At 39.5% G+C, this 26,617-nt stretch overlaps 2 protein-coding genes across 3 annotated transcripts; one reads left to right on the top strand and one right to left on the bottom strand.

The window, feature by feature from the left end:
• The first annotated feature begins 1,135 nt into the window (after positions 1 to 1,135).
• On the top strand, positions 1,136 to 26,298 carry tp53inp2a (tumor protein p53 inducible nuclear protein 2a). Of its 2 annotated transcripts, XM_079844965.1 has the most exons (5): positions 1,136 to 1,193; positions 1,295 to 1,536; positions 24,705 to 24,952; positions 25,598 to 25,697; positions 25,827 to 26,298. In XM_079844965.1, exons 3-5 carry the CDS (start codon positions 24,829 to 24,831, stop codon positions 26,080 to 26,082), a joined length of 480 nt encoding a protein of 159 aa, XP_079701091.1. In that variant the 5' UTR covers positions 1,136 to 1,193; positions 1,295 to 1,536; positions 24,705 to 24,828; the 3' UTR covers positions 26,083 to 26,298. The 2 variants fall into 2 exon arrangements, with proteins under 2 accessions (XP_079701091.1, XP_079701090.1); XM_079844964.1 differs by lacking the exons at positions 1,136 to 1,193; positions 1,295 to 1,536 and adding an exon at positions 23,553 to 23,731.
• On the bottom strand, positions 18,617 to 21,880 carry snai1a (snail family zinc finger 1a). Its single transcript, XM_079844961.1, has 3 exons — positions 21,350 to 21,880; positions 20,413 to 20,922; positions 18,617 to 19,862 (listed from the first exon to the last, which is right to left on the bottom strand). Exons 1-3 carry the CDS (start codon positions 21,423 to 21,425, stop codon positions 19,678 to 19,680), a joined length of 771 nt encoding a protein of 256 aa, XP_079701087.1. The 5' UTR covers positions 21,426 to 21,880; the 3' UTR covers positions 18,617 to 19,677.
• Positions 26,299 to 26,617: the final 319 nt, after the last annotated feature.

Genomic DNA, 26,617 nt, shown 5'->3' on the forward strand with positions numbered 1-26,617 from the left:
ATGGTTCACCCAAAAAAGAAAATTCTGAATGTGAAAAGGAATTCTGAGAATGAAAATATCTTCTTTTGTGTTCAACAGAAGAAAGAAACTCATTTGGTTTGGAACAACGTGAGGGCGAGTAAACGATGAAAGAATTTTCCTTTAATGAATTAACCTTTTAATGAATACCTCCGAATTATGTTAATCAGAGTAGACTACTATAAAATAATGTCTTGTTAAACGTATTTCGTCGCTGTATCCTGTTTTGTCCGAGTAGTCCTGAAGTGAGGTGCGTTTGGCGCCATCTACTGGTATTGTGTGGATATATAGTGATTGTGCACTATGTGCAGGTGTGGCTAGAGGGAGTTGTGTGCTTGTCACATTAGTTGTGTTTTGTCTACTGATGAAATACTTAACAGCACCCAGTCACGTTTTCTGAAATACGTTCTGTCCAAACGAACAGTGAGGCACACAATCTTTATGACTTATGGAAACTCCCACTAATAATCCAGTATCCTCCAGGTCTGATTATCTAATTACTGCACTGTTAATTAAAGTCACTTAAATGGAAATACCTTTACTAAATGATGATCAAAATTAGCAGTGAGATCATTTAAAATAACAGTTTTTTAGGGATGCTATACTGTTATCAGTCACTAGATGGCCCCATGTGCCACTTTAACCGTAAGGTTAACTGGAAAGAGTAGGCTAAATCATTGTTTATAGACTGACATTTACCATTCATTTTACAAAGCTTTCATACACCCATTTTTTCTGTATTTGTAAGTTTGTAATTGTATTATAGATCCTCTTTTAGTATTTGTTGTGACACCAAAATGACAGCAAGGCAAAACAAAAATAGTTTTACGTAACTCCTGGCTGTTTTCTGAGTGTTTGTGTGCTGGAGACTGAATTTACTGGTCCTCATGTCCGTGATGTCTGGAAATGTGTTTCTCTGCCTCATATGGAATTTGTTCTTGAACATTCCCCACTTCACATCCAGGCATGGTGGCTAAGTGTGTTTATACGTAACCATTTGGCTTCCAAATCTAATAAAACGTCTATATTTAGATCTTAACAGCAATGTTCTCTCTGTTTTCATTCCGTTCTCCCACTAATTCTAAATATCTTGATTTCATGTCATGTTCTCTCACAGATATGAACTATGACAGGAGAGAAGCTCTCAGGCAAAGCTGCCAACAACATTAGCTCAGGCAAGAACGGTGCCTTGTTCGATATATTACAGTATCACGTGAATATCTGCATCCACTGTTTTTCTTTTCATGCATTCTTTCTCTGGATGTCATATGGACAGGAAAGGGTTATCTGACAGGAAGTGGAAGTCCTCCTGCCGCCCCATCCTGTAGCTGAAGGCCTGTGAGCCAGGAACCCCCTGCCCCCCCCACCCTCCCCGTCCCTCCGCAGGGCATGGCTGCCCGCTTGTGTTTTGGTAATCTTCATCCACCCTGACCTGCTGGCCTGCTCCTGGCGCCAGCAGTCTCAGAGCCCCCCCGCACCCCCCGATCCCCCCGGCTAATTCAGTCCAGCTGTTGCAAGGTGCCTCGTCCACCCCCACCCACCCGTCACTGCACTTGCCATATCCTTCACTAACACTAATATGCTGCCATTGCGGAAAAGACAGAGTGCTTTTTATGCTCTTGTGAGAACCAGGTATAAGAAGAACCTTGTTACAGTTATTTAGTGAGTAAAAGAAATCCGTTCAGGCTGACTGAAGATTTTAAGTGCCACTTGACCAAAATTTAGATGAACGTACCAGACAAATCAAAAAGTATAAGAATCATTAACACAAGATAAATGTTTAGTATATTATATTATATTTATCATATTATATTATATGAATTATATACATTTTATACATATTTATTGTTTTATTTTTCATTATACATTTTTTCTTACTCCACTGCTATTTTTTTCTAGTTTTTTTTAACCATAAAACACCCGAGACAAACCTGAGCATCTGTTTTCCTTGTATTCCATAAGGCTTTCTCTACCAATTTAACACATTTTAAAAAAATAATTAAATACCGGTATTTTGTTTTATTAATATTAATTTTATGTTTGTTTATTTATTCATTATTTGTATTATTATTTTTCTTAACCTACTGTAATTTTTTTTCTTTTATCCAGGGCAAATATGTGCAGTTTGGTTTCCTTTGCCAAAATAACACATTTATTTTGTTTGCTTGTTGGTCTCTCTGTTACAAATATAAGAACTTCACGAAAACATATAAATTCCAATAGATTTGTTTAATTTCCCGCTGAAACGTATCAACAGCCGCTCTCACATTAGCATGAATGTGAACAGACCCTCAGTTGATTTGCCGTGTCCATATTGAAATCACATGCAGACCATGAGCTTTCTGAATGAGGAGATGATAGAGAGTGCTCTGTTTCCTCTACTGTGGATGAGTGCAGAGGAATGCAGCACTTTAAAAGACCTCTATCTCTGCTGCTTCGCGAGACTGTGGGAATGCACTTGCTCGGTTTTGAGCGTGTTTATACGGGAGACATATAATTGTGTGCTTTGTTTAGATGTTTGTTTCAAAAATTGCCTGTGTTTAAGTGGCCTGTGCCACCTTGCTTGTTTTTGCCAAAATGTCCTAAATGGGAATAGTCTATAGAGACATGGAGCTTTTGATGTACCTACCACACCCAGAGAGAGAGAGAGAAAGGGAAAGAGAGACAGTAGGTGAACTCATGTGTAATGTTGGCTCAAATGGAGGTCAGGTTGCTGTGGGATTTCCTCCCTCAACCCTCTGATGTCCTCTTGTTCTCCTCATCCCTCTTTTCTGCATTTCCTCTCTCTGACTCTGTTGAGATTTACAACACTAGTTCTCATTGTGCACATAAAACTTTTTTGTTCATAAACGAGTAAGTGTACCTACACAATTGAACTGAACCAAAGTGAGGACTATTTTAAAGTTGCATTACACAAAAAGTTCACTTAGGTGTCAACCAACTCTTAAATGCATATTTCTAAGCAAACACCAGTGTTTGTTTTGTAAAGGGCCATTTAGAGGGGGATTCAGGCTCTTTGGTCCATGCACATAGACTCAAACCACTTAACAAACCGACCATGTCGCAGAGACAATGAAAATCCCCTTCCTGCTTCGTAAAAGTGAGAAGCCCTTTCACAGCTGAGGGCCGACAGGTGATTGCACAAGGGCGATGTCAGTGTTTGAACTGCAGACAGGTGTTTGTGCCATTTGCCCACTTCAGACTTATCACTGGGGTGTTAAAAGTGAGGGTGGGTGGAGGAAGGCTGGCCGAAGCTTACTGGTATGTGAGCAAAAGCCGTTATCCTACAGTTCTTTGATCTAAGGTGTGAATGTCCGGCATGGTGGGCAAGTGTCACTCATTTAGCGTTCCAGTGAGAGACGGGTCTTTTGACGGAGCTCTGCGTTAAAACAGTGCTGTGAAAGGCCCGGCGATCCACGTTGCTTAAACACACAACTATTGTTGTGAACATGGAAGCAAAAGAGGAAGACATATTCTTATATGTTACCTAATTATGACGATGAATGCTACTTTTTAGAATATTGCAAAAAGCATTTTCTTAATACATGTTTTTTATTTTATTTTACTTTTTCGGTAAAAATATCTAAACTTCTTATCAGAACAAGATATTGTTGTATGAGATTTATGTTTATTTTATACATTTTATTTGTTTATCATTTATATTTATTTTGTTTATTATTTTTATTTCTCATTTTCATTTATTTATTATTTATTATTAGTTTGGTGAACTCAGACCTAAGTTGTTTTTTAAATTAAATTGATTATTAATTGTAAATGTTATAAAAGTAATGTCAATCACATTTCTTAATTGTATTATTATTTCTCTTACTTGTTCTAAGCTTAAAACAGGATTTAAAAAAGGATTTTTATTTTTGTTATATTTAATAAATTATGTATTCATTTTATTTATTTATATTTATTATGCTTAGCTAAAAACATCTTATTTTCTTACACAGTTTTGCTTCTCGGGTATGTTTATCTTGTTTTAAGGGTTGTGTGGATATTTTTACTTTGTTTTTAACAAAAAATTTCTTTTGCAGTAAACTTAATTATAAATGTCCTCCCAAGGTTCCTATATTCCTCCTATGTAAGGCAAGGCAAGGCAAGTTTATTTGTATAGCACATTTCATACACAGTGGCAATTCAAAGTGCTTTACACAGAAATGAAATAAAAATATTACAGTTATAATAGGAATTAAAAGAAATAAAAAATAAAGAAAATATTGAAAGATAAAAATAAAGAGTATAATTAAAAATAAAAATAAAAACAGGGTTAAATTTAAGCATATAAATTAAAATGCAAGCAGTTCGGACAAAGCACGTACAGTGGCACAGTGCTCATTCAGTAAATGCACAGCTTTTGTAGATATGTAGATGATCTATATTAGATCTCCTCCTCTTTCTAGATTTCTAGAGTCTTTGCATCGCAGATTGATGTCAGAGAAAAGCAGTTGACAATATTTAATGACACAATGATTTTACCTTTGAGAAATTTTAGATTTTTGTCTGCATGTTGATGGCTCATTACAGTTTTTATATTCCAAGGCAAGCCAGCATTCCTATAAGCCAAAGCTCAGTTGGGTGGCAAATCTTTCAGCATTCTTTGCGTGAAGCCTTTTTACTTTTGGGAAGGGAAAACAACAAGCTGCAGTCTAATCACTTCAGCATGTGAGAGTTGTTAAACTGACAGAATAGAACAAGATGGCAAGAAGATCTGCTTTGTTTAGCATGTATTCATTAATGTTAGGAGATGCAAACGTGTAGGCGCGCAGATATGGGCTATGCTTGATATGCAACGCATATGGAGCCATTTTCTCTCAGGGGCCCCGAGAAAAACATGCAGAAAATACATAACCATTATATTCACTATAATGAGCCTTAAACCCCCCAAAAGAGGGATGTCCGGAGTCAAATCTCACATACCCCCCTCAAAAGAACTTGTTGCACCCCTGCTAGCATGTATGAGAATATGAATACGTGTGTGGTTGTGAGTTTTGGAGGAGTTTCATCTCATTTCCTGCTCAAGATCTCTGACATTAATGAGCGAATCCCCCCTCTCATAATATGTTAGTTTAGAGATTGTGGGTTGTCAAACTCCTCCAAACAACAGGATGAGAAGTTCAGAAAGTTTCCTCATAGAGGATTAGAGACTGCCTGTAGATCAGGGTGACTGTGAGGTTGCAAAGTGCTTCTCGTCATTACTAGGCTGCTGTTTGGTCTCTCTGCAACAAAAGACCACCCCTGGATGTATGTATTTGTGTTGGGGGAAGGTGCTGGTGGGGTTGCATGATGTTATATGACAGCTGTAGATAGACTGTGTATGCTTGAGTGTTAGTTTGTGTTAAATTGTTTAGTTAGTTCGGTAAACTGAGAGCCACCCCACGTGATTCCGGTGTATAAACAGCTTTTCATCAGGCTTGCATTAATTTTTGTTCTTTATATTTGAAGGACAGTTGTTCAGAACACACCCAGTCGGTAGTTCACGCCCCCTTTTACAGGTCGACAACAACAGGAAATTCAAGAGTTAAAGTCTCGAAATGCCATGAGGTACCATTGATCTAACAGTAAAGTTTTGACACCTGTCCATCTGGGGTTGAGCCTGTGAATAACGACACTCTTTTCCCTCCGCATGTGTGAGGAAAAGCCTGGGCAGCGGGAGCTGAGCACAGGATACAAGCCGCTATGCTCAGGAACAAGTTAAGTACGACCTGTGAGCCAGAGACCTAAAATTGGACTTACATCCTCCATGTGCCTCACTTCCCTCTCGCTTAGTTTTTTAGACAACGCCTACATTCATACAGTCAAGGATGTTTCTCTTGTTTTGGCAATAATTTAGCCATGAGTCATTAGGCATTTCTACATGACTTTAAGCAGTTGACAAGGATATTTCGAATAAGTGGTGTGTGTCATGGTCTTAAATGATAATTGGTACAATATGTCATGTCAGTGAATGTAATAAACTACTAATAATTCAACAAAAAACATCTGAGGAATTGTTGTTCAATTAGACCTTAAAGGGGAATTGTGAAAAGGTGTGTGATTTTTACACTACTCGTGGCAGACAATGGAATTGCAGTCTGTTTATTTGAATGCACCAATAGGGTCGGACATTACAACATTATTGTATGTATTAGTGAATGTATTTGTGAATAATTACTGAAAATAAATTAATAATAAACAATATAAATAATTTTTTTATTTATATATATATATATATATATATATATATATATATATATATATATATATATATATATATATATATATATATATATATATATATATATATATATATATATATATATATATATATATAAAATATCAGCCATAAGCCACATAAAATCACAGAGCAGAGTCAGCGCATGCTGAGGCGCACTGTGCGCAAAAGTCGCCAACTTTCTGCAGAGTCAATGGCAACAGATTAGCTCAAAAACAGTGCGTACAGAGCTTCGTGGAATGGGTTTCCATGGCCAAGCATCTTCAGCTTACATCACCAAGTGCAGTGCAGAGCATCGAATTCAGTGGTGTAAAGCACGCCGTCACTGGACTCTAGAGCAGTGGAGACGTGTTCTCTGGAGTGACGAATCACGCTTCTCTGTCTGGCCAGGAGAATGGTACTTACCTGACTGCATTGTGCCAAGTGTAAAGTTTGGAGGTTTTTCAGGGCTTGGGCTTGGCCCCTTAGTTCCAGTGAAAGGAGCTCTTAATGCTTCAGCATACCAAGACATTTTGGACAATTTTATGCTCCCAACTTTGTGGGAACAGTTTGGGGATGGCCCCTTCCTGTTCCAACATGACTGCGCACCAGTGCACAAAGCAAGGTCTATAAAGACATGGATGAGCAAGTTTGGTGTGGAGGAACTTGACTGGCCTGCACAGAGTCCTGACCTTAACCTGATAGAACACCTTTGGGATGAATTAGAGCGGAGACTAAGAGCCAGGCCTTCTCGTCCAACATCAGTGCCTGACCTCACAAATGCGCTTCTTGAAGAATGGTCAAAAATTCCCATAAACACACTCCTAAACCTTGTGAAAAGCCTTCCCAGAAGAGTTGAAGCTGTTATAGCGGCAAAGGGTGGGCCAACTCCATATTAAACCCTAATGATTAAGAATGGGATGTCATTAACGTTCATGTGTATGTAAAGGCAGGTGTCCCAAAACTTTTGTCAATATAATATATGTATATGTTAAATTATATTAAATAAATATTTAATTTAAAAAAATCATATTTTTCCCATTACAATCAATATTTTTTACTTTAACAAAGTTTTGCTAAATTTATGCTTAAAACAAGATAAATAATATATATTTACAATTTTACTTCTCAAGCATATGTATCGTGTCTTAAGAAAGTTTATATATTTTTATTTCTCTAATTTTATTTTTTTCAGAGAAATTATAAATGTCTTCTTAAAGGGGTGATGAATTGAGAAATCAACTTTCCTTTGAGCCTTTGGTATATAAAAGTTCATTGTGATATAAGAATATCCTGTACGTTTCAGAGCTGAAAACGTCCTTGTTAGTCAAAGAAAAGCTTTTATTGACACCAGGCCCAGAAAACAAGAGCTCTCAGAATATGTCGACCACTGACGTAGTAGGACGCAGAAGCACCGCCTCAAGCCCGCCCACCGACTCGTGGAGCTAAACGGGTCGAGCAATAAACATGCCGGTTCCAGCTCATGTGCTTAAGACATTGCGTGTTTGTTCGCTTCATTTCACCGCGGAATCGATTGTAAACAAGATAGAGGTCGAGACTGGATTTGCAGACATATTGAGATTAAAACACAATGCTGTGCCTTCTGTATTGGATCCGACAGGAACGGTGCAACACACTTATGTTAGTAAACATGTTTTTTTATATGTGTTAGTATTGCATTGTTACAGATTGTTTGATATCTATTGATTACATACCACAGGCTGGAGAAGGTGTTATTGGTTCATTCGTGATCAGACTCGGACTTGTAACGCCAGCTCGCAAAGCCCAAAGTCCCGGGGCTATGTGTTTTTCAGACGGGCTATCACCTTTCTTGCGTGTGTGTGTGTGTGTGTGTGTGTGTACGGTTTGCGGTTATATTCACTGATGATTGGGCGAAATGATACAGAAATAACATTCCAGTCAATCGCAGGTGGATGAGAGTCCTGTGAGTGTTTCTCCAGACGCTTTCAAAACAATTCCCACATGTACTGAGAGGAGCTGAAGCTCATTAAATATGCAAATCTTATCCAATCATAGTCGTGGGCGTTTACTTCCAAGTCGTCAGTGCGGCAAGCCCATCAAAACCGATCGTTTTTCAGAGAGCCTCAAAACAGTGCAGAAAATAGCCTATTACTTATTCTTTATGATGTTTCTGAATGTAAAAACCACGCAAACGTCATAAGTTGACCTCAGACAACAGTATAAAAAAATGACACCTTTAAGGCACCCTTAAGTTTGTTTGTAATCTCTCACATTTTGAAAATCTGATAAGATTTCAAAACTATTTTAGGCCGGGCTCAGACTACACTTCTCCTTCGTCATTCCTTCCCTCTCCAGAATGACTTACCACGGCATTCTGAGAAAAAAAATCGTATATCCAGGGCATCTGTTTGTTCCGATGTTCGGCCCGGATTATCTGGTAATGTGAGGTGTTTACAGATCAAATTTTAAAACTCCTGATCTGCTCGCGGACACATCAGGGCTGCCCCGACAATATCAAAAATCAGGATTTTAAATTGGGAAGATTACCACTATAATTAAATCAATACTTCCACAATAACCAATGAGAAACAAGTCTACAAGGAGACGGAAGTGATTGAACTTTTGAAATGGCAACCATGAAACAATTATCTGTACGGGTCAAATGGTCAACAGAGATGGAGGAACGGTTGGTCGAAATGTGCCAACAACACGACTGCCTTTATAATGTATACTCATATAATGTTTACAGCAAGTTGTCGTGACACAGTATCCATTTTGTTTACATCTGCTTCCCAGTGAGATCATGTGGGCCGCTAAATCTGTCATGATACTCTTGTAGTGTGTGATGCGCCACAATTTTCAAACCTTGTAGTGTGTGCAGGTTTGATATTTGAAAGAAGAAAATCTGTGAAAATTCTCCTCAGATTTCCACCACATTTCACAGCGGTAAAATCCCATACTCTTCCTATGTTAATTCCTCCTGTTGGTTTCTGAATATACAAATGCATTTGTAACCATTGTATACATACACTGAATAAATTAACAAGGTTAATGTATTATGTACAAACATTATATTGTAAAGTGTTACCATTGGAGTTAATGTGGGGGAGGACTATGTTTGGACTGTGTAAAACAGCAGTGAAACCTGTTTGAAAACAGTCATTTTTGCAGTAGTTGGTACCACTAGTGGGCAGACCTTTAAGTTCAATAGATATAATTACGAAGGTTTCTATAAGAGACTTATTGAGCACCACCTTCGTTTGGTATCTGAGTGTATGGCATCGAATTTTGGGATTTGAATTGAGGTTCAAAATCAGTGCATGGACTGAAATTAGAGGCTTCATGCTCTCGCTTAATGTGGATCTCCTCGCTGCAGTCTGCTTCCTGTCCTGAGGTTTACACGGTTTATTTTTCTCAGCATGACCCCCACAGTTACCCCAACCCCTGTGTGTGTGGCAGAGTCGGGGCCAAGGGAGCCCAGGCGCCACACATTCGCGCTCGGCTCTCCTTCCCCTCGCTTCTCACTGGAACTGAGACCTCAGAAACACATGTCTCTGATCAAGTGCAGCCTGCGTCATTGGTTAGTAAACACGCAGCTCCAGGAAAACCAACAGAGAGCACATTCATCTTCAGCAACCCTGTGACTTAGTGAGTGTGTGATTCATTATTCTGTAATAAGGTCTCTCCGTTTCTCCAGCGGCCCTCTGGCAAACTCTGAAGCTCTTGGAGAGAGAGATGAGGGCCTTTGTTTGCATTTTGTTTAGTGGTTTTGTTTAGATGCTATTGTTCATGGGAGACCTCGGAGAAGTTGATGCAGAAGTGTCTCTGTCTGTAATTAGGCTCGTAGTGTTTGTACTGGGCCACATCTGATGGACAGACATTGAAAGATGTGGGTAATGTGAGGTGAAGTTTGGGATAGAAATGTGTGATTCTCTCATCTGTCAAGTCCTACATCCTTAGAAATAAACAAAACTTTGACATTAAAGTGCACTCACTTGCCATGCCACTGATCCAAAAGTGTGTTCTGTACGTCTACCTGTTAACCTGAAATAAATCTGAAAGGAATTACACTCAATTGCGTAGATTGTGTTCAGAACTTAAAAATGCAGTATATGGAAGTAGGAAGTCATCAAGGCATGTCTGAATCCATTATTTGTAGATCTGACCACTTAAATGCCTCCATCTGGTAACTTTTAAAGGTAGCACAGATGTGTCCGATGCTTATGTTTTCCCACAATTCTGATCTTGCAGTCTGCCATTTGTTTGAATGAATAAAAAGGCTGTCTGATGGAGCAGCAAGTTAATTTAGGAACATTTTTTCATGTTTCACACAACACAGTTCCTTTTTTTATTACTTGTTTTCATTGAAAACTGCAAGCAACACAATGCTATATTTTTTAATTAAGACAGCCCCATCAGTCTCTTGATATTCACATCATATACAGTGGGGAGAACAAATATTTGATACACTGCCGATTTTGCAGGTTTTCCTACAAAGCATGTAGAGGTCTGTAATTTTTTATCATAGGTACACTTCAACTGTGAGAGACGGAATCTAAAACAAAAATCCAGAAATTCACATTATGATTTTTTAATAATTAATTTGCATTTGATTCCATGACAAGTATTTGATCACCTACTAACCAGTAAGAATTCCGGCTCTCACAGACCTGTTAGTTTTTCTTTAAGAAGCCATCCTGTTCTCCACTCATTGCCTGTATTAACTGCACCTGTTTGAACTCATTACGTGTACAAAAGATACCTGTCCACACACTCAATCAAACAGACTCCAACCGCTCCACAATGGCCAAGACCAGAGAGCTGTGTAAGGCATCAAGGATAAATTGTAGACCTGCACAAGGCTGGGATGGGCTACAGGACAATAGACAAGCAGCTTGGTGAGAAGGCAACAACTGTTGGCGCAATTATTATAAAATGGAAGAAGTTCAAGATGACGGTCAATCTCCCTCGGTCTAGGGCACAATTCAAGATCATGATCATGAGGAAGGTGAGGGATCAGCCCAGAACTACACGGCAGGACCTGGTCAATGACCTGAAGAGAGCTGGGACCACAGTCTCAAAGAAAACCATTAGTAACACACTACGCCGTCTTGGATTAAAATCCTGCAGCGCACGCAAGGTCCCCCTGCTCAAGCCAGCACATGTCCAGGCCCGTCTGAAGTTTGCCAATGACCATCAGGATGATCCAGAGGAGAATTGGGAGAAGGTCATGTGGTCTGATGAGACAAAAATAGAGCTTTTTGGTCTAAACTCCACTCACAGTGTTTGGAGGAAGAAGAAGAATGAGTACAACCCCAAGAACACCATCCCAACCGTGAAGCATGGAGGTGGAAACATCATTCTTTGGGGATGCTTTTCTGCAAAGGGGACAGGACGACCCCGAAACCTGAAGGATCTGGATAAGGTCTGTATGGAGGAGTGGGCCAAAATCCCTGCTGCAGTGTGTGCAAACCTGGTCAAGAACTACAGGAAACATATGATCTCTGTAATTGCAAACAAAGGTTTCTGTACCTAATATTAAGTTGTGCTTTTCTGATGTATCAAATACTTATATCATGCAATAAAATGCAAATTAATTACTTAAAAATCATACAATGTGATTTTCTGGACTCTCAGTTGAAGTGTACCTATGATAAAAATTGCAGACCTCTACATGTTTTGTAAAGGAAAACCTGCAAAATCGGCAGTGTATCAAATACTTGTTCTCCCCAATAAATTATCAAATAAAAAAAATTTTAAGTGATTTTTTTCTGAAATGTATAAAGCAGACTTTAATTGATTTTTTGGCCGGTTTATTAAAATAATAAAATATACAGAGTCATGCTGTGTACACCCTCCACATACCACAGGAACCACTTTGATAGATGTGACGTTACAGTGCAGGGCCGTGCAGAGAGTTCTTCAGGGGCAGGGGCTCAAATGTAAAAAAGGGGCAATATATATATATATATCCTTATGCTCATCAAGCCTGCATTTATTTAATCAAAAATACAGAAAAAACATTAGCCTAATATTATGAAATATTATTACATTATATTCTTTTTAACTTTTTATTAATCAAAGAATATTGAAAATAGTATCACAGTTTCCATCATTGACATTAAATCCTCATATTAGAATGATTTCTGAATGATCATGTGACACTGAAGAGTGGATTAATGGTGCTGAAAATCCAGCTGTGATCACAGGAATAAATTATATTTTAAATTATTTTAAAATTGAAAAGCATTATTTTAATAATATTTCACAATATTGCTGTTTTTTATCAAATAAATGCAGGCTTGATGAACATAAGAGACTTCTTTCATAATGCTGCATAATATTCAAAAATGGTATAATAAAGTCCTTTCCAAGTCCTAACCATTTCGCCAGCCTACACTTCACATACTAGGCCTGTAGGTGCCGGTGGCACTTGGGTTTTGTTAACTTTGATAGTTTCATGAAATAGTAAACGGTGTATCAATATACAAGTGAATTTAACACTTACCATTAATGTGACTTTTGCTGCTGCTGCATGGTTTTGTGCAGGGATTTGTTTGTTGTCAGTTAAAATCCATTTTGTCAGTGATGCAATTAATAAAATGAGACAACCCGCAGGAAATCATTCCACAAACGTTAGTTCGCCTGTCCAAGTGTCCATGTAATTTTCAAACGATTTATGAATAAGAACAGAAAATTACCGCTCCACTTCACATCCCCAATGGAATTTGAACTTGCTTTGCCATATCACGATTGGTTGGTGTATATACATGACAAACGGGCATTGGTGAATTGTGTAATACTTTAAAATATATCATATATAGATTTGTAATTAAATCAACACATTAGCTCTGATTGTGGATGAAAAAAAAAAATATTGGTTTACTTTTTTCCCGTAAGGCCACACACTCTCTGAAAGGACCATATTTGGCTCGAGAGCCGTTTCCGAACAGTGGAAAATCAGCAGCAGTCAATCAAAACGCACGCAACCCATAGCAACGCGTTATGGCAACGCCTCAACAGAAATTGTCCGACTTTTGAGCCGTTCGTTACTATTGTATACATTGTCATGTTATAATAATCACATTTATTTCGTTTTATTGACCACGATATTATCATTGATATTTGTCTGAGAGGGGCACTTTTGATTCAATTTGAAAAAGGGCAGGGGCTCGAGCATCCAAAGCCCCCTCTGCACGTGCCTGTTACAGTGCCTTGGAAGGCGGTCTGAATGCAGTTTCCTTCATACTTAAATGCTGTCTGTTAATTCATTGACTGACTGGCCAATGAGTGCCTTCGGTTTCTGACACAGGAGACATGACAGCGTTCTGAAGTATACTAACAGCAGAGATGCTTGTAATGAAGTTTAGAATACCTGTGGTGAGAAACGTGTGACTTTTTGCATTCAGTCGGTTTGACACAGACAGTATGGCGGCGTTGGAGCATTCCCTCAGGCGCTAGTCTGTCGTGGGTGCAGAACTGCTCGTGTTTATAAGAGGCTGACAGCTTCTTCCTGTATCCCAGGCCCTGAGCCCCAAGTCTTGGCCAAGGCCCTTGCAGCGCTCTCCCCCTGACTGAGTGGGAGAGCAGGCGTGGGAGGGAATCTTGAGTGGGGGGATGGGGCTCCGCTGCAGCCGTACTGCAGTCACTGAACACTTGAGCCCACTTGTTCTCTCCCTGCAAAGTCAGGCCAATGTAAACTCCCATTTCCTGCCTGGGACTTTGGGTGTCTCTGAGGGAGAGAGATGATCCTCATGTGAAGTAAGGCAAAGGCGCATCATACTTGTGCTCAAATTTAGCCATGCAAAGTCGAGAAAGAGCAAAAGAAAGGGAGTATAAAAGGCACACACGAGCCCTGAGAAAAGGGCTGGAATGTTAAACACATGCTTTATGGCAGCAGCAGCAGCCACTTTTGGTAAATTACAGTGAACGTTCTGGCACTTGGGAACGCGCAGTGGGGAAGGAGTTCTCCGATTTCAGAGCCAGACGTCTCATTATCCCTCAGGAACGACTGTATGAGAGTGCATATTTAGTTTTCATTTCTTAGCACAGAATATGCACTAAATATTGCTGCGGGTTGCGTTACAGCAAACTCTCTGGCGGCACATTGACGTGTTGGCTCACCACACACTTTCCAGGTTTGGAAAAGTGCTTTTTTTGGTGAATAAGTTTGATGAATCAGATATACTAGTATGTGGTCTCTATACCTGCTGACGAAGCTCGAGCTTTATCAGGAATTTCTTCCTTAAAGTTTCTCACAGCAACTCTGATAACGTCATCTCACTCGACCGCCTCTCCCTGCCCTCTGGGCTTGTTACAAATCGACCACATGTAACTCTTCTGCTTCCATTTCATACAGATGTTTTCCTGTCGGCTTTCCAGAGCGTTTGGAGGATTGTGTCCTTTCACTGTTGCACTGCACCTAAAGACGAATTGACCCCAATTGCATCACCAAAAATGTAAAGCTTAAACAATTCTTTCCTAACCAGCACCCCCCAAGGATTACACTTCACTGTCGTAAACTACATGTCAGCACCTGACACATGCATTCCAGAGATTGTGGATGTCTGTGAGTGGTTGAGTGACTAAATGGGAAGAGGCTCCTCATACTAACACTCTTTCAGACGTTCAGATCTGGGACAGCGCATGGAAGGACTTACCTCATGCTCCACAAACGCATCTACACTTACTATGAGAACTCACTCTTGCTCCTGACAGCAGCTGACTCACTGTCTGGATTCAACAGTTCGGTCTGATTAATGTAGACCTGTTTCCACTAGAAGCTTACAGCGCAAGTGCTGTTGGAGGATCCATTTTAGCTTTTCACATCCTAATTTTTACAACTGTACGGACAACAGAGTATAGAAGCCTGTTTGAAAAAGTGAATTGTGAGAGAAAGTTTAAATTAAGAAATAAACTATGCGCAATATAAGGTCACAATCCTGAGATATAAGGTCGCAAATGCGAGATGATAAACACATTGTGAGGTAGGGGTGCGCGATATACCGGTAGACACGATTAACCAGTAGAAATTTGTCAACCGGTAGAGATTTTGAACTATCATCTCTATAGGGTTGCTGTGTTACGTAGTAACAAAAGCGTATCATTTGCATGCGTTTTTAAGCTTTGCGGTTATTTTAAACCGTTGAAGCGCAATAAGCAGAGAAAGATAACTAATTTCGCTATATGCGCTATATGTCTGAGAGACGTGCGACATGAAGCCGCTGCTCATAGGGCGCGTGAGAACTGAACTAAGTGCTTTTTGCCGCTTAACTGGGCTTAAACGGTTAAATATAAATGTTGTATTAATTTTTTCAATTATATTAAAAATGGTGATAAGAATTATGACATTTTAAAGGTAACAAAAAATTTGATATATATATATATATATATATATATATATATGTATATATATATATATATATATATATATATATATATATATATATATATATATATATATATATATATATATATATATATATATATATACAGTGAGGAAAATAAGTATTTGAACTATTTTGCAAGTTCTCCCACTTAGAAATCATGGAGGGGTCTGAAATTGTCATCGTAGGTGCATGTCCACTGTGAGAGACATAATCTAAATTAAAAAAATCCAGAAATGAACACCTGTCTATCAGCTAGAATTCTGACCCTCAAAGACCTGTTAGTCTGCCTTTAAAATGTCCACCTCCACTCCATTTATTATCCTAAATTAGATGCACCTGTTTGAGGTCGTTAGCTGCATAAAGACACCTGTCCACCCCATACAATCAGTAAGAATCCAACTACTAACATGGCCAAGACCAAAGAGCTGTCCAAAGACACTAGAGACAAAATTGTACACCTCCACAAGGCTGGAAAGGGCTACTGGGAAATTGCCAAGCAGCTTGGTGAAAAAGGTCCACTTTTGGAGCAATCATTAGAAAATGGAAGAAGCTAAACATGACTGTCAATATCCCTCAGACTGGGGCTCCATGCAAGATCTCACCTCGTGGGGTCTCAATGATCCTAAGAAAGGTGAGAAATCAGCCCAGAACTACACGGGAGGAGCTGGTCAATGACCTGAAAAGAGCTGGGACCACCGTTTCCAAGGTTACTGTTGGTAATACACTTAGACGTCATGGTTTGAAATCATGCATGGCACGGAAGGTTCCCCTGCTTAAACACATGTCCAGGCCCGTCTTAAGTTTGCCAATGACCTTTTGGTTGATCCAGAGGAGTCATGGGAGAAAGTCATGTGGTCAGATGAGACTAAAATAGAACTTTTTGGTCATAATTCCACTAAACGTGTTTGGAGGAAGAAGAATGATGAGTACCATCCCAAGAACACCATCCCTACTGTGAAGCATGGGGGTGGTAGCATCATGCTTTGGGGGTGTTTTTCTGCACATGGGACAGGGCGACTGTACTGTATTAAGGAGAGGATGACCGGGGCCATGTATTGCGAGATTTTGGGGAAAAGCCTCCTTCTCTCAGTTAGAGCATTGAAAATGGGTCGAGGCTGGGTCCATGATTTCTAAGTGGGAGAACTTGCAAAATAGCAGGGTGTTCAAATACTTATTTTCCTCACTGTTTATATAGTGAAATATTCATATTGTGATATAAAATTTTGGTTATACTACCCACCCCTATTGTGAGGTACAAAGGTGCAATTGCACGATACAAAATCACATTGTGAGATTCAGACACAATTATGAGAAGAAGAAAAAAACGCAATTGTGAGATCATGTGATATAAAGTCGCAATTACAATATACAAAATCACATTGTGAGATTCAGCCACAATGAGAAACAAAGTTGCAAATAAAATATGCAGTAACAAGATATAAAGTTACAACTGTGAAATTAGGATTTTGAGATTGTCAGGCATAACATTATGACTGGGTCAGAGCTTCTCCAAAACTGCAGCTCTTGTGGGGTGTTCCCGGTCTGCAGTGGTCAGTATCTATCAAAAGTGCTCCAAGAAAGGAACAGTGGTGAAGCGACGACTGGGTCATGGGTGGCCATGGCTCATTGATGCATGTAGGGGGTGGAGGCTGGCCCGTGTGGTCCGAACAAACAGACGAGCTACTGTTGCTCAAATTGCTCAAGAAGTTAATGCTGGTTCTGATAGAAAGGTGTCAGAATACACAGTGCATCGTAGTTTTTTGCGTATGGGGCTGCATAGCCGCAGACCAGTCTGGGTGCCCATGCTGAACCCTGTCCACCACCGAAAGCGCCAACAGTGAGCACGTGAGTATTAGAACGGGACCACAGAGAAATGGAAGAAGGTGGCCTGGTCTGATGAATCACGATTTCTTTTACATTACGTGGATGGATGGGTGCGTTTACCTGGGGAACACATGGCACCAGGATGCACCATGGGAAGAAGGCAAGCCGGCAGAGGCAGTGTGATGCTTTGGGCAATGGGCGCCAAAGACTCCAGCCTCTAACGTCAGTTGCTAGCACCTCTTGACACACACAGCTCTTACTGACCTACATCCATTACACTCACCCCCCTAAACCTCACTCCCATCCGGGTCAACAGCACCCAATGTAACCAGTCCTTCTTGACCCGCTCCGAGGAGGATTCGAACCAGGGTCTCCATCGTGGGAGGCGGGCGCGATAACAAGGATGCTAAAGACCGCAGCCTCTAGCGTATCTCTTGAGGCCAGGGGAGTGAGGTCTGCATGCACCGCTGTTACTGGCCTACGTCCGATACATGAGATATAAAGTTTTTTTTAATTCCAAGGTGGAAATCGGCTTCCATAGCAGAGATTTGATTCTAGCTCAGTATGATTATTTAGTCATTACAGTTACACATGCCAGGTTTTGAGGTCAGCAGATAGGAGCGCCTTACATCAATGCAGCATACACACGCAACTCTTCCAACGCTCGCAAGCAAAGCTTCCAACATGAAAATATTTATGTAAGACATTCCATCAGTTTGCCTCGCAGCAATACCTCCAGAGGCAAAATTACAGTTTGAACGAACACAGAGCGCTCAGATGACTAAAACGCCATCAGGCCACAATGACGTCTTTATGTCTTGTATATAAAAACGGATCTGCTGCACTGACCGTGCTTACACATAAAGATCAACACACATCCGTATGCATAACCAGGAGTCCGTTCTGGGTAAACCGTTTTGTTTGCAGAGAGTGAGTGAGCATGTGCGTGCAGTAGGACAGGTGTGTGGGGCAGGTGCATGCAGTTGTCCCTGTGCTGTCATAGTGCGTTCACCTGCCACCCAGCAAACATCACAGTTACAAACCAGTGAGTCACTCCTATTCATGGGAAATGAAGCACCGCTTTTCCTGATAATGCATTTCAACAGCTTCAAATAGTATGAGCCATCAGATTACCAGTATGAGTCTTTTTGGCATTTTGCAACTGTAGCGAATCCCAAAAAAAAAAGTGAGCATGAATCAAAGTCTTTGTATAAACTTAAATTATTTTATTGGATGGAAATGATTTGGACAAATACAAAGAGATGTATAAAATAAAAAAAAAGTATGTAAAAAAAAAAATTGCACTGAACATTCAATTTTAGGAAGAAAAAAAAAAAAAACATGCATGAATTTGTGTGAGTAAAATGTGACATGTTAAGGTTGATATGTCCACATGCATAGTGGACAAAATATGAAATACATTGGCTATTTACTGAGACCGTCCTTTTCTTCACATCAGATAAAAATACAGAAGAGTTGCATGTCAAAAACATTGAGGTACAAAAAAGAAAAAATTTAAATTACAAAAAGTAGCATGGCTTTGGTTTAAAAATGTCCCAATACATAATGACCGGACTTCAATACTCTTTGGTAAACTGGAGTGCATTTTAAAACTCGGTCCCTGTACAACAAAAGGAGTGATAAAGGAGACGGAGAGTAAAAAAAAAAGAACAAACATCAGTAAAAACAAGCGATGAACCTTGCGCATGCAGGTTACAACCCACTAAAATCAACTAAAAAAAAACAACAACAGCACAGTCAACTGTGGTCCATTACGACTCTCTCAAAGTGTGTTTCTAGAGAAATTGGCAGACGCCACCTGTTATCAGAGATGTGACGGTCAGGGCCAGGGCACCTGTTAGCACACTGCCTCCGCACCACAGAACAGCTGTCTGTCTGTGTGCATATGTTTGCGTGTGTGTGTGTGTGTGTCATGCTGAGAGACATACCCTACCATAGTGAGCCCACCCCCAAACTGACAGCAGCTGTCCCTGCTTCAGGACTCCTAGCTGAACAGCTATTATACATTTAACATTCATAATTCCTTCATTTGAAGTATTTTGGTTATGGAAAAAAAAAAGTCTGATGTGGCATTTTGGAAATGTATCGACCATGTAATGTTTAAGAAGTCCGCTTAAATGTCGCATCATCCTTCTCCAGTTGCATTTTGCATCTGTGCGTGGGTGTTGAGAGAAGAAGCGCACGGTCATTATTATCATCTCACAAGGCACAGAGTCCTGAAGTAGAATAAAATTGCTCCCGGTGTCCTCATGCCGTGGAGGGACAGCAGCCGGCTGCGCTGTGTTTCTGCAGCAAGGACATGCGGCTGAAGGTGCGAGAGCAGGTGTTGCATTGGTATTTCTTCACATCTGCGTGGGTCTGCAGGTGTGCGCGCAGGTTAGAGCGGTCTGCGAAGGCACGGTTACAGTGTGGGCAGGAGAACGGACGCTCACCTGAGGGGGGAGGGAAGTGATTAAAAACGACCGTTAAATAGGCACTTGCAACTTGCTTGTAAATGTCTATTCTGAAAGTACATCTCTTTGTTTAAAAAAAAAAAAACATGTTGTCGCTAACAGTCACATGCTATACTGATTGAATCAACCACAAGTACACAAAATAAGTGGCTACTCAGCAAGGATGATAACAAGTGCTCCTTTGGCATTCTTGATTAACTTATCTTTGCTTATCTCTGCTCTCACACTAGTGATTGATAAGATTGTCCTATTGTGTCATTGTTAAAAAGATGTCAACAATGAGTGATCAATGAAAAGCAATTCTATTGAGGACAAACTCACGTGACCGAGTGAATTACTAAACTAACAGTTGCATTAATGAAGTTATTGTGAAGAGAGATTTTAGAGATTTCCAAAAGAAAGTATACAGAATTCAATTATTTTTCTTTATAAACACAATGCAAAATTAACATGAACCTATTGGGTGCTAGTAAGATAACATTTCAAGCGAGTAAACATTTGAAGTTTGTTGGGGGATTTTTTTTTTTACCTGTATGTGTGCGAATGTGTCCTCTTAACAGCCAGGGTCGCGAGAAGGCCTTTCCACAGGTGGGACAGACGCATGGTAGTGTGTGAGAGCGGATGTGCATCTTTAGGGCACCCAGACTGTTGTATTCTTTGGGACAGTGCTTGCAGAAGAAGGCTGGTCGAGTGACAGGGACGGTGGCCTCGCTCTTGTCCTCTCTCTGTCCTGCCCTGTTCTTGTTGTTGCGTCTCGGCCTGCTGGTCTGTTGGGGGTGGTAGGTGTCTGAGGAATCTGGGCTCGGAGGATCTGATGTGCGTCCTTCGTCTTCTTCCCCACTGCTGCTGCAGCTGACGCTGGACGGGGAGCTGAGGTCCAGCGGGCCCTGGCTAGTGGAAAGTGTGGATGGGGATGTGGGATTGTGCAGGGAAGGTAGCAAGCTGACATCCCAAACCAGTCCAGTGGTCAAGCAAGTCACTGGAAATTCATTGCTGACTGCTGGAAGTTCTGCTAGTGGGTATCTGTCTGGCAAAGTATCTGATGGGTGAGAGAGGAAGAGAAAATAAGTTCCTAATGATATTTAAAACCATAATAGACATGTGGCTATAGACTTTTTAGACTTGGTATTTTACAATATAAGTGATTGCCAGAGAAAACCACAGGACACAGTTGCAACAGAAGTAGAAAGTCAAAAAACACATGTGCATCTCACATGCAACCAGATCCAGTGAAGAAAGGGCGCTGTGTATAGATTGAAATTCCACAAGGAAAATGATCGAAATCCCGTTTTTTTAATTATTAAAACATATTTATATTACATGAACATGTCCAATGTACCGATGACACAAAAGCAATCCCCACGAACTTTGATCAGAATAACTAATTTAGGTGCCAGTTTTACAGTTGAAAAAACTTTACCTATATATCGATTCGAATTTTTTTATAAAAAAGTAACCAAACTCACCGTTCTGACATTCCAACTCGCTGTAGTTTGGCCTCTTGCTGGTGAAATACTTCTTTACCAGGAAAGACCGAGGCATTCTGAACTCTTGAGTTTTAACAGTCCAGTCCCAATTATTTTCAGGGGTAAAATTTCACTGAAACGCTCCGCTTCAGATATAGTCCTTAAAATGTAACGTCCTCGCCAATCCGCAGTTCTTGTAACGTTAACACTGAACACTGATCTGAAATGGACTACAATTAGTGAGTCTGTACTTATTTAAAATAGTCTGACAGACTAAGTGGGTATACGTCCATTTGGACCCGCCCAAAAGAACAGCCTACAGCCATCGCTGTCGTCAGTGTTTCATTTAATTACCCAGCACTTGACTGCTGCCTAGGTGTGAATGTTCCCAAGCGCACTTCGCAGGTAATACACATAAGTGAATTGTTTAATTCGTGCCTATCAAGATCATGTAAATTAGCCATTCTAAATTCATTGTTTACTTCGCGTCTCCAAGCCAATGTGTGTAAAGAGCCAGATCATTGTTAATTTAAATTAGAGCTTTTGTGAAGGAGCTATTTGCCATCTGCAAAGAATTCACAATGAAGGATAGAATTAGCATGTGCAACATAAATCTGTAGTCTATCAAAACGCATATACCAGACCTGGTTTGCACACGTTTACGAACTAAATGTTCACAAGCTGACATCACGTTTTATTTGATTGTCAAGACCATTATACAACGTATACTAAAATGTATGTGTTCTGGAGATGTTTTATTACCTAATTTTGATACGCTGACAAGTGCACAATGCACTTTTCAACAGAAGTCAGCACGAGCCTTGAATGAATTTTGCGTGTGAAAGTACAACTTTGATTATGGCTCCACCTTGTGGTAATAAAAAATACTTACTTTGCGTTAATGATGCTGTAAAATCTGCTTTGCCATCACAGGAATAAATTACATTGTAAAATATAACGAAATAGAAGAAAGTGAATTTTAAAAAATTATAATTCACAGTATTTTTCACTGTATTTTTTTTTATCAAAAAAATGTGTTTTACTGATTCTACTGAATTATTGTACTGAAAAATAAAATCAAGTAGCTATAAATAAGGCAGACGATTAACTATAATACAATACAAGAGCTCTGCTAGAATACAGTGCCATTTGTCAGATACTGTCAAAAAATGAATATGAAGGTGTCCATGAAAGAAGTTTGTGTCCACAATTTTGATGAAGTGCACTAAATGCAAAAATCTAGCCTACGTTTAGCAGGCTCAAATTATGCCTATTTAATGTGACTTATTTAACTTTATTTTAAGAATAATCCCCCCCCCCCCCTCTATTCACTTACTATCATAATTACATTCAATGTTAATTATAAACTTTAATAAAAAAAAGTTTTTAATTAATTTCTTTCTGATAACAGTCCTGTAAGAAAGTTATGGGTGATTATCAAAATTAGTGGACAGGGGTACAATTTACAGTAATTAAAGGGATAATTACACCCAAACATTTTTATTAAAATGAATATCTTTCTTCTGCTAAACACAAAATAACATATTTTAAGGAATGTCAGTAACCAAACAGTTGCAGGACCCTATTGACCCCCCCCCCCCCCCTATTGACCCCCCCCCCCCCCCCCTTCTTTCGTGTTCAGAAGAAGCAATTCATACAGGCTTGGAACCACTTGAGGTTGAGTAAATGATGACATAATTTTCATTTTTGAGTTAACTATTTCTTTAAAGACGCATTTGCTATATAATGCTGATAATATTCTATATAATATTTTGTAAAATTTTACATAATTGAACATTTAACCTCCGTCACTGTTTAGTGAGTAACTGAGATAATATTTTCTTGTGTGTGTGTGTGTGTGTGTGTGTGTGTGTGTGTGTGTGTGTGTGTTCCACTGAAGAAAGCAAGCCAATCGCTTTAAAATGTCTCACTCCTTCATGTAATTCCCACTGTCCGTTGCTGCGGCACATTCTGCAGTTTTCAAATTTTGTTGATTGATACGCCCCTCCTTTCCCCCAAAGCTAAACTGGAATCAGTTTTACTTACGGTCGACCCATGAGTTTTAAAGTTTAACGTTACAAACTGTTCCCAGGTCAGCTATAGATGAAAAACGGACAATACGCCCCGTTAAATTATGGCTCCACCTCTCTGTTTGTGTACGAATCTAATTGGACTAGCCCACAGCAGTAGGCGGAGCTACTTCGCCTGGCTTTTTGTTTTTATTATCAGCTGTTCGTTGGGATTTATGCTGCGGTGCTATAATTTAAAGCAAAATAAACAAAACAAAAGAGCATATATTCTGCACCTCTACCTCGGATTAAACCAAAGATTTATTTTTAACGAATTAGACGTCGGGGAATTGGTTTCTCTATAAAGAAGCAGGTATGTTTTACTTAAGCCTCGATTTTTAGCTATGTGAGAAAATCTGTATAAGTTAACGTTATACGCAAAATGTTTTGTTGGTATATGTTCATGTATACTAATTTGTATGTAGGCCTATTCATAAATGCTCATACCATATTTCTTAATCATAATCTACCAATATAACGCTGTTTCATTGATTCATATGTGATGTTTACTGTATTTGTCATTTATGTTTCTTTTACAGCATATTTCTTGTTAGTGTACATTTGTAGCCAATGGCACAAAATGATAAATTAGTTCCCCTTGTGTTTTCCTCGACATCTGCATGACTAGCAAAAGAGAGAAAAACAAACACCCCAAAAACCATCCACATACAGTTATTTGAAAAATGCTGCTAAATGAACTGTGCATTAAAATAACAAACAAACATTGAAATTAAACAATTTCCATATGAGACGCTGTGTTTTCAGAGAAAATGAAGCTATTGTTTCAATGGCACACCCCCCAGCTGGAGAACGACAGATGGATGGCAACAATGGAGCTGGGGTCCAACAATGCACTCCCAAAATCTTTGTGGCCATATGAACAAATATCCCCAGAAATGGGTCTTAAATAGCAGTCACATTTAGAATATGTCTCTTTTGATAACTAAACTAATGACTAAAACAACAATTTTAACTGAATGTTTTGAATTTCTAAGTGTGCATGGATGGGGAAAGCCATTGTGCTAAGAAGAGGTTTTTTTGTTTTTTTACTTTTTTTGCTGCTAAAATGAACCCTGCATTAATTCATCCCTATGCCAGGGCCTGAAAAAAAAGATGCTCTGATTTCAGAATCAAGCCTGACCTCAATATGAGTTTAAAATAGCTTGCAGCCTGATCCTGTCAGGTGTGGTTCCTAACCAAGTCTTGATTAGAGGATATAATTCAAAACAGAGACTAAGCTATATCACAATGTTTACATTTATAGTCGCATTTTTCCTTTACTGAAGGTCTGGCTGAAGTCGTCCTGCTGAGATCTGCTCGTAACATCTGCCAGTGAAGAAGTGTGAGACTCGTGTACCAGGCAATCCAGTTCATCATCAATTATTCAGTACAATCACGCAATTTATAACCATGTTTCAACGGCTCACAAACCTGCTCTTTGGAAGCGTAAATGAAACAACTCAGGAACCAACTGTACCAAAACCAGGGTCTCCGGAAGTGGAGGAGGAGGGCTGGCTCATGGTCAATGCAGCTGGTGAGTACAGAGACAAATGTCTCATATTTAGAGAAGAAACGTCCTAGAGTACATTTAATGCAACAAATTCAGGGGCTGCAAGTAATATAATTGGATTAGATTAGCAAAAATTTACATTCTGTCATCAGCTAGTAGTTATTGTGTTTTTGTCTGTACAAAAAGTCAATATATGTGTTGTTTTGGACTTCCATGGACAAAACATTCTTCAAAATATATTTTTATTAAATTATTAAATTATTTAGTTGTCTGTGTGATTGTGCCTATTAACTAAAGCCTACACTTTGCTACACTCATATTTGATACACAATTTTCTAAGGCCTCTAATTGATCAACATTTTGGAAACTACTGAAAAACCTACACAATATACTTCATTCCTTCTGCCGCCTAAATGTTTATCATTTTTTAGCAAGTAAAAGTTCTTTCAGTATAATTATAAAAATGTCCCTATTCAGGTTGTGGTTCTTTTTGCTGTGTAAATAGAAGACTAGCTTTTATATTGTTAGTAATATTTCAAGATGAACACTTACTGAAGCAACATCGGTTTACTTACTTTTTGGTTATATTTTTTTTTTGTCGTTTTTTTCATATAGGCTTTACAGGGTTAAGCCAGTTTTTCATGGTAACTGTATTATTCCTTTCCGTAGATGGAGAGACATCCTCTGAACCCAGTGAAGTGCAGTTTAAGTTAATAAGAACCCTGTCAAGCACTGAGAAATGTGCTGCCAGCTTGGTCAGTGATACAAGGTAAAACCAATACATCTGCTCAGAGATTGCAGTCATTATCACTGTATTTCTACTGGAGATAGAGGTTGCGTTGGCATTGACGGTCAGTATTGGATTGAGTTGAAATGGTGTTTTGTTCTCTTTCTAAAGCATTGTAGAACCAGAAGTCCCTGTTGCTCGAGGCAGTGGTCGAGTATCTCAGCGGTTGGTCTCTCAGTCTGGGGCTCTGGTCAAAGTCACACAGGTGGGCCGGATACAGCGGGCTCAGGCTCGGGCCAACCGCCACAATCTCAGCCGCAATTGCATTCAGCGTCAGAACCACATTCGTCAACGTGTCCCTCAACATTACTCTCGCATACATCGCGTGATCCTCCACCAGCCTGGCCGTCGCAACTTTAGTCACTAAGATGCAGAGAAAGTCAACAAGCACGCAAGCACATGCAAGTACTTTGGTTCAAAATAAAAGCTTGATATGAAAATGTTTGAATTATTTTTATTTTGTTATTTACAATGTAGGATATAATAAACCCAGTGGCAGCTAAAATATGCCTCCAAAAATGATGTTGTTACATACTAGTGTACTAGACTGTCATGCAGCAATAAAATGAAGTGAAGGACTGTTCTTGTGTTCTTTCATTGTTAAAATAATGAATGGGGGCAGTCGTGGCCTTATGGTTAGAGAGTCAGACTGGTAACCCGAAGCTTGCGGGTTCGAGTCTTAATACCGACAGGAAATGACTGAGGTGCCCTTGAAACCCCCAATTGCTTCTGGGGTGCCACGGCAAAATGGCTGCCCACTACTTCGGGTGTGTGTGTCCACGGTTTGCAATGGGGTACACAGCTGTCTAGATCATTTCAGTCAGTTTACCCCATTAAGACTTGACTGTTATTTAATCATAATAAATATGCTGTATGTTTCTAAGTTTGTGCACAAAGCGTGT

Source organism: Gobio gobio (assembly GCF_949357685.1).
Source record: "Gobio gobio genome assembly, chromosome: 19".
Classification (NCBI taxonomy): Eukaryota; Metazoa; Chordata; class Actinopteri; order Cypriniformes; family Gobionidae; genus Gobio; species Gobio gobio.